General features: G+C 31.3%; 1 protein-coding gene across 2 annotated transcripts in view; it reads left to right on the top strand.

Moving 5' to 3' along the window:
• LOC111640901 (replication factor C subunit 4-like) overlaps positions 1-16859 on the top strand; it is a 37947-nt gene that overhangs the window by 18592 nt on the left and 2496 nt on the right. The window contains exons 1-8 of one of the 2 annotated variants that reach the window (XM_023386997.1): positions 705-888; positions 3568-3678; positions 5631-5709; positions 6553-6632; positions 7956-8072; positions 10065-10134; positions 11393-11466; positions 15968-16088. In XM_023386997.1, the coding sequence (XP_023242765.1) occupies positions 3572-3678; positions 5631-5709; positions 6553-6632; positions 7956-8072; positions 10065-10134; positions 11393-11466; positions 15968-16088 (648 nt within the window). In that variant the 5' untranslated portion in view covers positions 705-888; positions 3568-3571. Of the gene's footprint in view, positions 1-704; positions 889-3567; positions 3679-5630; positions 5710-6552; positions 6633-7955; positions 8073-10064; positions 10135-11392; positions 11467-15967; positions 16089-16859 lie in introns of those variants that run through there. The other variant, XM_023387003.1, reaches the window with a different exon arrangement.

Raw genomic sequence — 16859 nt, 5'->3', positions numbered from 1 at the left:
GCATTTTGTTCTTCACCTAACATAAAAATATAGCTTTAAATATTTAATGACTTATATTTAAATCATCTTACCTTATAAAAAACTTAGTCAAATAAAACAATTACAGAAATATTAAAATAAATCACTTCGTTAATCACAAAATTGGACGAATATTAAAAGCGAAAACTAAACACGTGCACACCCTGCTCTATGTAAACAGAGAGGTCAGGACTCGTACTGACGTCACTAACTTGCCATTCCTGGCTAACATTGTAGAATAGGGATCTGGCTATCCTTGTAGTATATAGTCCTTGGGTATATACAAAGTATTATGTATAATACAAAATATTTGAATACCAATTTCAAATAGTCGAAAGTCTTGCTGCCAAAGATCATGTAATTTATTCGAGATAGCCAATAAGTATTAAATAGTGGGATTATCGAATAATGCTAATATAATTGTTTCGCACGCGTTTCCGCTAAATATGACACAAGACTTTTTCCCATCATCTCCTTATTTTGATACTTTTCTATAGAAATATTTTTCTGTTTCGAGGTTATCTTTTAGATTCCTTCAATTCCATTTTCGATCTAATTTCCCGGATTTTTTATGTAAAAAAAGAAAAATAAAAGGACACTGCCTTTTTCCTTTCTTATTTTTCTTGGCTAAATTTGGATGAGAAAAGTTTAAATATTTAGTTCCTTCATTTTCCGTTCGGCGTCGCTGCGTTTCCTCCATGCGATGAGAAGCGGAAGTTAGTGGAGTAAATTGCGCGGGAAAAGTCTCGTTGCCGGAGAATGGAAATGTGGTTTTAATAATCTTAACGCCGAAAAAATAACATAAAACTTCCGCGAAAAGTACGGAGATTCATCGTAATTATTGCTTAGTAATTGACGGAAGAGTTAGCGGTAAGAATTTATAAAGTAAATTGCGTGTAGAAGACGTACAAGCCACTTATAGGTGGAATGTTTACGGGTACAATTAAATAAACAAACTGCAAATTTCTGGGTTACTCGTGGGCTCAATTCAATTCAAGCTCGGAATGAGACAGTTGTGACCTTACCAGAGCTGTAGAGCATACCCATAGAAGCAAAAAAGTCAAAGGAACCATACTTGTACAAGTGAACCTTCGCGAGATATAGTCCCCCAAAATTACTTGATGTGTTACATGTTAAACTGTAGCAAAACTAAGCTTTGTTAGACATGCCATTTGTTATATATATATATAATATGTCTAATGTAGTGTTACCACCCAGACAGTCCGGGAATTGACTCACGGTCCGGGTGAACTATTAATTTTCTCCGGGAATTTCAAAGAAATTGTGAAATTACAATGAAACAAAGTTCTTGCAAATATTTTTACAAATTTACACAAAACAGCAAAAGAACTCTCACTCACTTAAACTCATCTGCAATTCTGCCATGTTAGTCTGTTTATGCCGATGTGTGGCACGCAGCAACCTGTCTACCTTTTTTTTTTATGTACGATCATACACGTCTCAAATAGAGCTAAATTATCTGACACTGTAACTGATTTGCATGCACGTTATTCTTTGCATTGTAAAATGACTTTGCGCATGCGTCAGGAACTTCTGTTCGAACAAACCTGACCTCCCGTCCGGGTCAGCGATTTTGAAAAGGTGGCATCACTAGTCTAATGAGTAAATGTGAGGAAATTAAAAGTATAGGATTGTTATTTTGGCATGCCCTATCAAACTGTAGGGATGCAAAGGAACTTGGAACAGAACATATTGTCAATGATAATTCCTGGACATATAGTTCATTTTTCTCTATGAAATTGCAATGCTAGTAGGATGCAATGGTAATGCATGGCAAAGGTGAAGTCTTATCCAAATAATTCTGTTGTATCATAATTCTCTATATTTTTTTTTTATTATTTTTTATATTGAATACTGTTGCTGTTTCTATAGGGGCCTTACAGAGAGATATGTGGCACTAAGTACTGGAATGGCCTCTCACTGGATTTCTGCAGAAGAGACGGTTGCATAGACTGGTTATCGGCCCTCGGGACAAGTACTCCATGTCTGGTGGTGATTAAAGGAAACTTGGAGACTAAAAAACTGGATAATTTTTCTTAATGGTCTGTTAGATCTTTAGCTCAGTAGATGGACTCTTTCTTCCATATACAGAAAGGACCTACAGTTTGTAAAGACAGCGTTAACTGAGTGACAAAATAAGAGATGAATAATAAATTTTTTTTTATTCTTTATTAAAATTGCAGTTTTTTTCTATTGATCTGCTACCTGCTAAATTTAAATAATAATTTTTAATAAACGATTTAAAAGAACAATTTTGTAATTAACAAATATACGTGGGGAGACCAAAATAACCGGATTTTTTGTATAAAAACTTTATTTATTAACTTTTTTACAAAATTTCTTCAGTCACCTTCAAAGTACTCTCTATTAGATGCAATGCACCTGTGAAGTCTTTTTCCCCACTGTTTGAAGCATCTCTGGAACTCTTCAACTTTGATATCATCCAGTGCCCTTAGCGAAGCTGTTTATACCACCTCCACATCATCAAAACGCTTCCCTTTTAGATTTTTCTTCATTCTCAGAAACAGAAAAAAGTCTCACGGGGCTAGGTCTGGTGAATATGGAGGGTGGGGAATGACAGGCCATCCCCAAGAGGCCAAATAGTGGGTCACTTGTAAGGCCCTGTGTGCAGAGGCGTTGTTGTGATAAAAGAACCAGTCACCTGATCGCCAAAGTTCTGGGCGTTTCCTTCGTACATCCTCTCACAGACATCTTAAAACTTTTTTGGCGGATGTCCCCAACACCAGCTATGAAAATGATTTACAATATTTCTTAGTGTATCACATTTATGGTGGTAAATCCATCAGAACCCAAGTACTTCTGGCTACTTTAGTTCTCAACAGATACCCTTAAGCCATCAAAGGACTACGAACCAATCAGTTAACTTGTCCATGTGCAAAGACGGTAGAAGGAAGCTAGATTGCAACAATGCAATCTAGCTTCTATTGATAGTCATGGCAAATGCATGAATTATCAAAAACCGGTGCAACACATCTCAAAAGGAATATGGTGTCTGATGAAATGAGTGAAATGAGTTCAATGCAAGGAATCCACTATTTGACCTCATGAGTACTTCGTAGTAAGCAGGTGTTCATGCATTATTGTGTTTTCCTTTTAAGTTTTTTTAATAAGATCCTTTGCAGTGTTCATATATTGCAGAAGTAGAATAGTTGTGCCAGTCTTAAGCTGAATGTGTGGAGCTGCTGTCACACACACACAGATTTTGTTGAAACTTTATGTTTAGCTGTAATTTTTCTTAGTATTACATTTATAAAATCAAATTTTAATAAATTAATTTTATTTTTCTCTATCAAAAACTTTTATCTACCAGACAATTAGACTGAATCCGCATATGTAGAAATTGCATACATTGACTCCTATAACATGTCTGTTTTCTTCTTTGAATTGTAAAATTTATATTTAAACTTCATTTATTATCCATAAATATCCATAATTAAGCATAATAATCCATAAATATCCATAATTAAGCATAATAAAACAATAAAATGTCAACATTTTTATTATTAGAAATATGGAAGCCTTTCTTAAGAAGCAGAAATCTAAACCCAGCTCGTCCAAAGACGTTCCTTCTCAACCTATTGTAAGAAAATCTGTATTGAAGCCGTGGGTAGAAAAATAGTAAGTAATACATAATTTAATTACTATGTCAATCATACTGTTAATTTTACATCAATCATAAATACTAAACCAAAATAAATCATTTACTACAGTAATTTTAATATTTGCTAATGATTTGTTTAAGTTTAAATTACCAGTCAAAACATTGATAATGGTGTGGTTTCTCTTGTCAGCTGTCTCATCTGACATTAGTAAAATATATTTATTACTGAGATATTTTTTCAATCTCATCGAATTTAATTTCATACAAATAACTAAAATACTTCATCTTGCATAACATTGTAGAAATTGGTGGTGTTTTGTGCATTCGCTTCTTGTGAGATTCAATCTATTTGGAATGATCTGTCTTCTTTAGTGCCTTGTGTAATATGACAGATATGCCCGGTGTCTTTAAAGAATTTGTTGCCATCAGACGAGCCCACTTTGGGTCTTGATTGTTTTGCTGTGGTAGAGTCATGCTTTTCCTTATATTCTCAGTGGTTATTTTGTCTTCGTGTATTGAAGTTGTGTTTTCACTGTGACTGTAACATTGTCTCTGTAAACATTGCACCACAGTGTATTTTGATAGAACTTAAATTCACCAGGATATAGACTTAAGTAGCTTTGAAGGATTTTACTTTTTCAACCTTGTTTACTGGAAAATAGAGAGGTTGCAGCCAACATTTTCATCATGAAAACATGAACTTCAGATATTCAGCACCGCCATTTTGTAAGCCTAGACATTTGACAATATTGTTTGGAATGTCAGTGAAATCATGCTCAACATTCCAAACGCCATTGTCAAATGTCTAGGCTTACAGGATGGCGGTGCTGAACATCTGACGTTCATGTTTTTAAGTTGAAAATGTCAGCTGCAACCTCTCTTTTATATTCTTCTGAGGCAGAGTTGTAGACTGAAATTATCAAATGACAATAGATCAGAGCCTAAAAACTGTTAAATTGTTTGGAAAAAGTGGAATTTTTTCTTTGTTTATTGTCTTAAATGTTACTTTTTCACTAAATTAAGCAAAAAGCAAACTATAAATACTAAATAGAAAATTTTACCGTTGACACCAAGAGGGCCTTTTTATTAATCCCATCATGGATTTGGCCAGGCCCATGACAGAGTGTAGGGTGGTGAGGGATGGATTGGACTTGACATATCTGGGACAGACCAACCCATAAAGTTCCCAAAGCTCAGATTCAATCTCGGGTTTCCCAGAGTGGTAGGCCAACATATTAACTGCTCAGCCATCTCGTACCCATATAAGGTTTAAGTATACTCTTATATAATGTTCTTAATGACAAATTTTTCAGAATATATCCTAATTATAAAGTGGCAACAATTTTATACTTATGTTAATACAATTTATATTTATTGTAAGTAATACTCGTTTTCTCTGCTTCAAAATGTTAATATTTGATATTCTTTACACATGCCTATATTTCAATTCTCTCTCTATTTTTGTCATCGGCAGAAGTGCATTAAATTTCAAATTTATATGTGATGCATATTGCTTTGATTGTCTCAATTCAAGGGTGATCCAAGCAATCGGGAAATGTGAGAAAAGTTACTTCTGATAAATCTAGAATGTGCTAAGTGTAAAATTTTTCCATAGGCTTGATAGTTTTAGTAGGAATTTCGGAAATGCGTGATGGTTGCTGTGGCAACTTGGAAGCCGAGACAAAGTTGTGCCCATTTGATTTGCAAATTTTTTTGGTTTTTTTCTTGATTTTAATACATTTGACTCAACTTCCTATGCAAATTTTGAACTAATGACGAACAATTTCAACTTATTCCTGAAGATTATTTTAAAAATCACTAAAATGGCTTAATAAATTGTTTTAAATTTCTTAGCTTTTACTAAAATTACATCTAAAATGTTATAAAATGTATTATTGTAAATAGTTCTTTGTGAAAGATAGAAAGTTTATGGTAATGATGTGTTTAACTACAATTATTGATTATTTAGTCGCCCCAGGACAGTGGATGAAGTTGCATATCAAGATGAAGTTGTGGCCGTACTCAAAAAGATTCTAACAGGAGCAGATGTGAGTTTTAAAAAGTGTATTTTTTATTTTGTATCTTAAAATTAATAAAATTTCTGTTATAGTTATATACAGATTAAAGATCTGAAAACACACTTGATGCCAAACTGCATAAAATGAGTCCAAATACACTGTCTTTTGGCATTATAAACACTAAATATAAAAACATATTACCACTGGGATATTTAAGTTTCTTTACTAAATGTTTGTTGGCTCTATTTATGAGCCCTTGTCAGGTAAACACAATTTACTTGACGAGGGTGTAAACAGAGTTTCAAACAGTAACATAATATATAAAAATCAAAATTAGAAATTTGCAAATAGTTCTGAAACAGTTTGATAGCTGCTACCAGCATGCATCTCCACTAAAAGATTTGCATGTTTGACAATGGAATGTTTGTTTTTGTCGAGTGAATGCCAGTCTATGCTATGTTTGTGAACTGTTCACATGCTATAGTAGAAAGGTTCTTAAACTTCATCTGTATACAATTTAATAAAAATATTTGTAGAATGCTTTTAGTGAAACTTGACATGACATCATGTTGTCTAGCAATTTGTAAAATGCATTAAATACAAAATTAGTATTCAAATAAACGTTAGCAGTTTTTTGTAAATGTTACTGCCACATCTTTTGCTATTTGTATTTAATTTACGTATGATAGGAACATTTATAGGATGGCACGCGTTGACAATGTGTATCTTGAATATTTTCAACATAATACAGCCATTGTATAATATTTCTTTATATGGTGTTACTTGAAAACTACACACACTTGTGTAATAATATTTTATATTTCTTGAAGCTGTACATTTTTTAAAATTTATTTCACTTTTCTCTTTCTTTAGTTACCAAATTTATTATTTTATGGCCCACCAGGTACAGGAAAAACATCAACGATTTTAGCATTAGCTCATGAAATGTTTGGGTAAGTAACATATTTCTTTTTTGTATTATCTGGCAAAATTATATCCTATTCTTGAAAAATGAAATTTATAAGTTTATAAAATTATTAAATTTTTCAGTTATGATAGAGAAGAAATTTAAAAGAAAGAAAAATACTGAAACAAATACTTTTTCCTAATGTTCATTTACCTCATACAAAACCATAGGGTATTTCAAAATGAATGTATCATTTTAAATTACTGTAATTATGTTAATTATTATCTGAGAAGTATGCGCTGTACATCAATTGATAGAGTAACCATACAAATTTCATCTTCCATTTGCATTCAGATATCTTGTCTCCTACTGTCTCTAGGATGCGCCATAAACAAAACTGGCAAATACACAGCAAAGAAGTGTATTCTGCAGTTTGCAAAGTTGGAATCACTCTCATTGTGCAACAGGAATAATCTGGAGGAGCCATAGAATTGTGTCCACTGAGGGCAGAGTGACTAAAAATATACTATAGCAACTATAGGAAGAATATGAATATGTGATATGCATACTGTGTGAACAATGTGCACTTTGAGAAATTGTATTGGGCAAATGTTATGCTTGAACAGTTTTCCGGTGTTTTAATGTATGTTATGACATTCTTAGATAATAATGAACATGATTACAATAATATAAAATGGTAGCTTTTTTTTTAAGACCCTGTATTTTAATCATTTCCAACCTATGGACTCCAAATAGGTCTTTTCATCTCCATTATTGTTAGGCTTATAATAAAGTGGTCAAGTAGTGAAAAACAATCTAACATTTAAGTCCAATTGCTTGTGAAGACTTGAAATTCAATTCATACGAAGTCAAATGTAAGAATTCAACTTGGGTTTGAATGTGAATCCTTGTTGCAAGCCAATATCCTGCTATTCTTAGATCTTCTAACCGTCAATACAAATCATGTTTTGGTCTTTTTTTATGAACTGCTGCATAAGAATCTTGTAAGAATTGCAAAATTTTTAAACTATTTTTCAATTATAAGTTGCAAAATAGTTGAAATAAATGAAAATGTTGCAAATGTTTTTATTCCGATGTAAACATGAAAATATTCGGGATCGCCCACGCAGGTCAATGAGGTCAACACTAATATTTTCGGGAAGAACGTAGGACAGGTTAATTAATTAAAAGGGGTGTACCAGCAGTCTATGTCATTCTGTATATGTTATTGTTAGATTGTTATTTTAATTGAAGAACAAAATACATCTAGAGTATTTTAAAATAAATTTTATACAATATCTAACACACACAAGAAATCAGTATATCTGTGTTCATAAAATAATAAATTATTTATATATTTTTTTTACAGTGATATGTATCGCGACAGAATCCTGGAATTAAATGCTTCCGATGAACGTGGAATCCAAGTAATTAGAGATAAAGTTAAAAGTTTTTCGCAGAGAACAGCCAGTGGCGTTCGACCGGAGTGAGTAATTATTTACGAAATTAGTTTTTAGACGTATAATAAGCTGCATATAAATATAGTTAAAATAAGTTTAAATTAATTTTAAAGTGTTTTGCTAAACTTAAATACCTCAAATGATAAAAATTATAGACGGTGTTTGAGAAAGATCTACATTATTATTAAATTTCCTTAAACTAATTTGTCAAAATGCAATGTGTGATTAAAAAAATTAATTCAAGATGTTTTTTTCTTATTACAAAAATTAATACAAAAGCTAAAGTTGTTTTGCATGCATTTGATAAACCTCAACTTGTGCTCCTTTAGTTACAAGAAGAATGTGTGATCAATAACTGATTTCTACCTGGTATTGTATAGCATTTCCTATGCAACATTGGAGATTGTAATGGTTATCCTGTCTTTCAAAACAATAACATTAGGAACTTGTGTTTGATACACAATGTCTTTCGCATATTCCCACAAAAGAAATTCAGTGGGGTTGTTGGGTGATTGAGGAACCCAGTGTATTTGTCTCCCATAGCCAATCCATCACCCAGGGGAAACAATATGTCAAGCAAATCATATAGGCATTACAAAACTTTTTGAGTTAATCTTTCTTTCACTACAAACTGCACTTCAATAGACCACTTTTTTTTTTTTTATGAAATTTTATAATGTAAATTTTTCTTGGACGTATATGTGTTGAGATCTATACATGAATTTCAGAGTTTGGTGATGACAGTATTGTCTTACATTTAATAGTTCAGATACTGAAGGTTTCTCCATTAAATATTTAGAGGAAGTTCCATTCATGAATCTCTTGACTCAGTTTTTCTGAATAATAATCTGAATCTGGAGAAATTATATTGTAGTAGAGGGCTTTGACACCTCTCACTGACTCCATGGACTTTGTTCCTTAATCCCAATATAGACTATTTGTAACAAAAATTTTGTGACAATTCATTGATTCCTGGTGCTACCATTTCTATTTTTATTTCCTTTTTTGTGTATAGTGTATCATATGCATTATATACATAGATAAAAGGGAAGCAGGATGTTTATAGATAAGCTATGTATGCAGAGTTGTCTATTAATATAGATGAGAGAGGTCAAATTTTGATTTTCTACCAGAAGGGTACCACGCGTAACCCCTACTCCATTGCGCAATGATTTTGAAATGATTCGTGGCCCTCTACAAGTGACATGGGATTTTGTCTCCAGCAGATACTAGCTGTTTTGTGTGATTCAGGCTGCAGCTTGGCACATGCTCACCAATTCAGGAAGGCCATGCAACATATGGGTATATATACTGCTTGCTCCATGGCTTTGTTCACTTATTTAGAAATCTTGTGACAATTTATCAGTTTCAGTGCCACCATTTCTTTCTTATTTTGTGATCGAAAAAAGTGTCGCAATAATTTTAAACCAATATTTTATATACATTTAGTGGATATCTCGTCTTCTTTCCTGTTCTGTGACGTAAATGTAGAAAAAAATCAAACACATATATGTTTGCATATTATATTCTATAGTACATGTTCATTTATTTCTCTTTTATCCAAGTTTATCTTTAAGATTTCTGGTATTCATCAACAGGATGTTATCAGCTGAAACACATCTAGTTGATTGAAAGATTTCATTTTTATTTGATTTGATGCTATTTTATAATTAATTATAATTTTCTTTGGAAGTTGGCATTGCTAATTTTCAAGGGAACCATTTATTCAAACTCAGTTTCATCCAATAAAAGTAAAGTTCTTAAATTCCACTTTAATCTCGTCAAATGAATTGACAATTCAGATTTACTAAATGCTTTTTATTATTTTCTCGTAAAAAATATATAATATAACGATCAAAAATTATTGTGACATCGTTACAATGCCGGGCTACAACTTTTAATCATATTTTTAATCTATTTGATTTAAAATATATGCTCTCGANACAATTCAGATTTACTAAATGCTTTTTATTATTGTTCTCAATATATTAAATTAATAAATATTATTTTTTTAACAGTGGTAAACCTTGCCCAGCATTTAAAATTATAATTCTTGACGAAGCAGATGCCATGACCACCAGTGCACAGGTTAATTTAATTTTATGCTACATATTAATTTGTATTACATTCTGAAATCTTTGTGTACTTTAAGAAAAATATTGGTATGTATCATTATCAAAATATATCTTTGAGTTATTTATATTAGTAAGGATAAGGATACATTTTGACAAATTTCTAATTCTTAAGTTATTTAAAAATACAGTGTGTCTCACTCAGGACTGACTCTTTATGTTTACCTGTTCCACAGTTATTTACAATTTTAAAGTCAAGCTATAAAAAGCTGAATATATCTTATTTAATGTCAAACAAATTCACATTACAAAAGGTGTTGATGTTGAAAGTGCCTATCTAACAGGCACAGTCGTCTGGACTCCTTTTACATGCATCTAACACCTAAAAGGGTTAGTTTCACATAAGTCCTATCAGGAGACACCCCTTTAACAGATTACCCATGCATTGTATTGTCATATTCCATCGATTCAATCCGAAAATCTTAAAGCATATTTCATTTGAATTGATTTGATAAAGTTTGTTATTTTTTACATATTTCCTGACAACATACTGTAAATTGCGATATGCAAATCCACTTTTTAAGACCAAAAAATCTGATATACAAGTGATAGAAATAACATATACTGCATCCATATTTTAGTTCTAGTTTACTATACACTTGTAATAAGTCTTATAAGCCTAAATTAGAATTTTGAACTAAAAATTCCAGTCAACTTATACATTAGTCTGTGCTATCCGTGTGGTAGATGACACAGACATGAGAACCTGAATATCTTGGAGAAATTGTATAAAGCAGCATTTGCAAAAATATATTCTATGAAGTGTAATAACAAACTGATCAGGATTGAAGATCAGAATGCATTTATGAGAAAAATAAAGAGAACAATGTAAAGTAATGGTTTTAAAGGCTTAAAATCGGTTTTAATAAAAAACAAAAGAATAACTATTTAAGAAATTTATATATTTTTAATATAATTCTAATAAAATTACATGCTGCATCCAATGCATTAAGTGTGTTGCATTCATGATACCGCATTGAATTCAAACAAAACTTATGAGACAGTGTTGCTAACCTTAAAACTGATTCACTGTATTTTTTGTTATCTATAAATAACTTAAGAGACTGAATGGAAAAATATTCTTTATTCCATATTAAATGTTACATCTGCCAAAAGAATTATAAAATGCAACAATTGAATATTGTGTTTAATTAATATTTCACTTTATTTCATTTTTAATTGATTGAAATAAGATTTTTTTAAATAAATTTTAGGCAGCATTAAGAAGAACCATGGAAAAAGAATCAAAGTCAACTCGTTTCTGTCTGTTGTGTAATTATATTAGCAGGTAAACACAGTTTATTTCTTTTTACATATCTCCGTATTTTCAGTTTTTCATTCTAAACTCTTTCCCGTGAGCATGGAGATCCTTTTCTTTTATACTCATTGTGGACTTGGCTGAATCCATGGCAGAGACAAGCCAGACGATGAGGCACAGGGCCCGACATATTTGTTGGAAAATCCTTTTGTAATTTTAATTAAAATTAATAAATTGATGCAAACAAAACAACTAAAAAAATTATTTAAATAACATTTTTAAAAATTATTCTGTTACTCAATGCTCTTTAGTCTTTAATATTTGCATAAGTAAATTTTAAAAATGCTGCGATGATTTAAATTTGTATGTTAGCCAAATAATTCAACATCTACAAGTCAGATTTTTGATAATTTAGGGTACAGTTGTAGAATTAAACATGTTAAACAAATTACTAACAAAATGGTCATGAAGTATTATTTTACTTGATGCTCATGTTTTTCGTCTACAGTGTTTTAAACAAAATTTATGAGGGAGAGTTAGGAAATGTCATTATCATTATTGATATTGACTTTGCTCAGTTGTATAAATTGAATTAAAAGACAATATGACAAATAATTCCTCACACGAAGAAATCTGAGAGCATTTCAGATAGAATTACACCAGCAACATTTGCAACTTGCTTTTTCATTTCAATCGGACAGTTTCTTGCTATTTGCAGAGATTAATAATCAGTAGAGATAATTGCTACTGAAAATGCCATTTAAAATAACATGTGTACAGCTTCGACTTAATAGAAACAACCATTTCAACCAATCAGTTGACAAATGTTGACAAGTATGAGAGTAACGATGACATCCTTATCATTTAACTCATTTGATTTTACAAACATACTTCAAGTTAAATATTTGGATTAAAAGTGGTGATTTAATTGGCTACATTTATTAAAAAATCAAACTATGTAATTTGACTTAATTAGTTTAATTAAAGCCCAAAAATATCTCACCTCATATATGTTTGGTTGTTTTGCTATCTAGTAAAAATTTACATGTTTCAGAACCCCACCATACAAGAACATTAAACATCAATAGGCCACTTGTTGCCATAAAAATTACTGCACCATAGAGGAGTTGTCAGAATTGAACAAAACTATATGTGTTTAATACTTAATTTATCTACAAGGACCTAATTTTATTACTAGGACTTATTATACTGGTGACTTTGTTCTGCAATTTAAGAAGACATATATGAGAAAAAACAGTCTTTATTTTTCACCTGAATACACGTTACATGATATCATCGTGTTTCGGACCTGTTGGTCCCTCATCAGCAGGTTTACGACCAACAATTTCTAAAACAAATATAAAATTACTACAAAATTTATAAAATTTCCGACAATAAAATAATAAAAGACAAAATAAAACTTATAGTTTTTTGATTTTTAAATACATCAACATTCAAAAGCATAAGTAGCACAAATCCAATCATACCTCTAATATTCCTGTATACAATAACAATAGCTATAAGTTACATTCATAATAGATGGTTTAAAACATTTTTAAAACTTACATCATCGTTCTTCTATCATTACTTGGACATTATCTTATCACGAGATTATTTGTCCTTTTATACTAACACCCCTCATTACCTCTGTCAATGATTCTGTTCCACAATTGGTGTATTTCCCTTCCTAAATTGTTGTTCATTCTATTCATTTGTTTTGCTATGTGGATATGTTAATATAATTAAATCATAAAATTATTTCTTTCTTTTTTCTTTATTTTTATAGTGTTCAAATCTGTTTTGCATCCATTTGTATTACAATGTTCTGCTACTGCTGAATTTGTGTAATTACTTTTGATGGCACAAATATGTTCTTTTATATGTATTTTAAATTTTCTTTTTGTTTCTCCAATATAAGTTTTCTTTTGTTCACAACTGCAATCAAATATACTACACCTTTTTATTCTGTTATCTCATATTTTTTATCATTTCTATAATAAAGATATTTTTTAGTTGAATTTATTTTTTTGGGTATTAAATTTATTTTACTTTCTATTACTTTTTAATTCTCTCAAGTAATTTTGGTATATACATTAATTTTACAAATTGTTTTCTCTATCAAATTGTTTCAGCTGTTCATCATTTTCTAATTTTTGTATCCATTTTTGTAATAATATTTTTATAATTGATTACTTTAGGAATCTGCATAGGTTTTACATATTTTTTATATATTAATTTATCTTCTTTTCTTTCTATTGTTATATCTAAATAATACTATTCTGTCTTTCTGTTTCAACCTCAAATTTGATATTTTCTTTTATGTGGTTAGCTTGTTCTAATATTAAATTCTCATTTGTTTTTCTTTGGTCAAATATTATAAAACAGTCATCACAGTTACACCATACCTGGTGTAAAATTCAATACCTTGTATATTACTAATTTGTTCATCTATCTGTATCATGAATATTTCTGCCAGCTTTGGACCTATGCAAGTTTCCATAGGTATTCCATCTGTTTGGGTGTAGAATTTATCATCAAACTGGAAATAATTGTTTTCAATAATTAATAAGCATAATTTAATTAACCATTCTGATGCATCTATTTTTGATAACTTATTATACTTATTATACTGGTGACTTTGTTCTGCAAAGTTACCAGTATAATAAGTTGTAGTAGTAAAATTAGGTCCTTATAGACAAATTAAGTACTAAACATAAGATAAGGACAACAGAATATAATTTGAAACTATACATGTATGACATGTATGGTTCGGAAACAAAGTTTTAAATCATGAATGTATTCCAGAGTGCAAAATATGCTCTGGAAGATGCATCTTGGAATGTAACATTATGCTATAACCTTTTTTTTTCACATTTAATGAATTCATTAGAGGTAGTCAGAGTTGCCTTCCAATATACATAATCAAGTTATAATGATTTATTTTTACATTTAAATGATTATGCTAATAGTAATGACCATTCACATCCAAACTTTGATATAAATCCAAAGCTATTTTAAAATTTTACCAATTAATTACTTTAAATTATAAATAAAAACCAACTTTCCAATTACTAAATGAGTTTTCTGTACCAATATATTTTTAATGTGATTTAGCATACTGTTATATAATTCAGATTTCATTCAGAGCATCCCTAATTTAATTTTAATGTTAATTATAAATAATATAATTATGCTGTATTATATCAATATTTGGTTTGGTCAAAAAGAAACTGGAATTTTGTTAAAAATAAAGTATTCATGCTTGAAAAACTGAATTTGGCACGTATGTAGGAGCATTGGCTATTAATATTTTGCATATGTTGGCAGCACTTCTGCTACGTGGCAGCGCAGGCATGCTATTGTAGAAAATGGTGCCTAGTGTGAGGCAGGATGCTTTTTGGTCATTGAATATATGGCATTAGAGAAAGTCAAATCTAGTGAAGTTCATTGTCGATTGGTAGCTTTTTTTGACAAGAATGTGTTGTCAAAGACACAAGTCTTCAAATGAGCCAAGAGGTTTCAAACAGGATGACAATCGGTACCGGACAACTCGGTGTTGGAAGACTAAAGCCAACCATCGTTAACACTAACATTTCTGCTGCAAATACCTTGATGTAGAGTAGCCAGTCCATCGGTGTCAACAAACTTGTCGACAGTTTACAAATTTGCCATGGCTCTGCATATTCAATAATGAAATTCAATAATGCTTAACTATAGAAAAATGCATGTAAACAAGTACCTAAACTTTTTGCTGAGCACCAAAAAGGAGAGTGAATGGTAATGTCCCTCCAACATCTGTAGCATTATTTTATCATAGAGAGGCCTCCTTGGACCTAATTGTGACTGTGGGTGAAACTGTGTGTGTCCCATTCTAAGCAGTGAACCAGAGTGGAAACATACTGGAACCCCAGGAAGCAAGAGGCAGAGTGACTACTTTTCAGCCAAAGCCCATGATGATGATGATGATGATGATGATTTTTGTCCATCAAAGTCCACTTCTTTGCAAAGCAATCTCATCTTTCTCCATGTTACAAGATCTGGAAAAACCAACTGTACAAGGCCAAAATGCCAGGACTCCTAAATGAAGGCATAATTTTAAGACAACTCTAGACCTCATATGACCAAACACACCTTAATGATTATGAGTATGAAAGTACCTTGATGATTATGAGACAGAATGTCCTCGAACATCCACCAGGCAACTCTAATTTGTCACCCTGCGACCACCATATCTTTGTGGGAACCTTTAAATCAGACGACGACACACAAGACAGAGTCATGGAGTGGATTTGCAAACAGTTAAGCCATTTTTACAAGGAAATAAAAAATTTTGTTCAGTGGTAGGATACTTGCTTTAAATACTGTAGAGTGGAATATTTTTAAAAATATTAAATGATATGCTTAAAAAAAGTAATTCTGGTTTCATTTTGACTGAACAAAGTATTGCATTATATTGTATAATTGTACAGTACATAGCAATAATACGATTTGATTTTTTGAATGAATTTGCATGTAATTTTTTTTTAATCAGGATAATTGAACCTTTGACTTCAAGATGTTCAAAATTCCGTTTCAAGCCGCTGCATAAAGATATATTAATAAGCCAGTTAAGGAAGATATGTGCAAGCGAAGATGTTAAAATGTCAGATAAAGTAAAATACTTTTTAATTTGTTAGTTTTATAACGATTTTTTGTTCTTATTCACTATATATTTTTTTCAATTATATTGAAATTGTGCATGGATACAAGCTGCTTGATGACAGATACAAATGATGGAGTCCCTCCCATAAAACTATAATGGAGATGAAAAATTCATAGCTGCCCGTATCTTTTCAATGTTTAGATACACATTTGTTTAGATCTAGACCAGGTGTCGGCAACCTTTTGGCAGTGTTGTGCCAAACCTAATTTATACTAGGTGCTGACATGATTCTACCAATTTTGTTATATATACAGTATTGTGACTCTCCAGTCACAATACTGTATATATACTCTTTGGTGCCTTGTCAAGACTGACACCATCATGTCTTGGTTGACACAGAAGCCATGACAGCAAGTTTAGTTTGTGTTTTAAAGTAGGTCACATGAGCAGCCGCGTGAGTAAGCGATTGGATTCTGGGTGGAGACAAAAAGACAACCCAACAGAAGTAAAGTACTCAGACACTAAAGTTAACAACTAAATAACCGTTTAATTTCAATGAAAAGAAGTACATGATACAATATATCAACTTAACCTATCTATCCAGCGGTCACAAAAGAGAGAGTTCACATGAGATTCATGCAAGGATAAATACCTTGTAGAGGATGGAGATCTGATGCATGCTGGTTGGGTCGAAAGGAAGAAAGTTCTAGATGACAGTTCTTATTCTGGGTTTACAATTGATAATATGGCCATAGGTGAGAAGGATGATGTACCTGTAGAG

This window comes from Centruroides sculpturatus, unplaced genomic scaffold (genome assembly GCF_000671375.1).
Source record: "Centruroides sculpturatus isolate CEXI.00-Female unplaced genomic scaffold, Cexi_2.0 scaffold163, whole genome shotgun sequence".
In the NCBI taxonomy this organism is placed as follows: domain Eukaryota; kingdom Metazoa; phylum Arthropoda; class Arachnida; order Scorpiones; family Buthidae; genus Centruroides; species Centruroides sculpturatus.
This window is presented reverse-complemented; position numbering and strand designations above follow the sequence as displayed.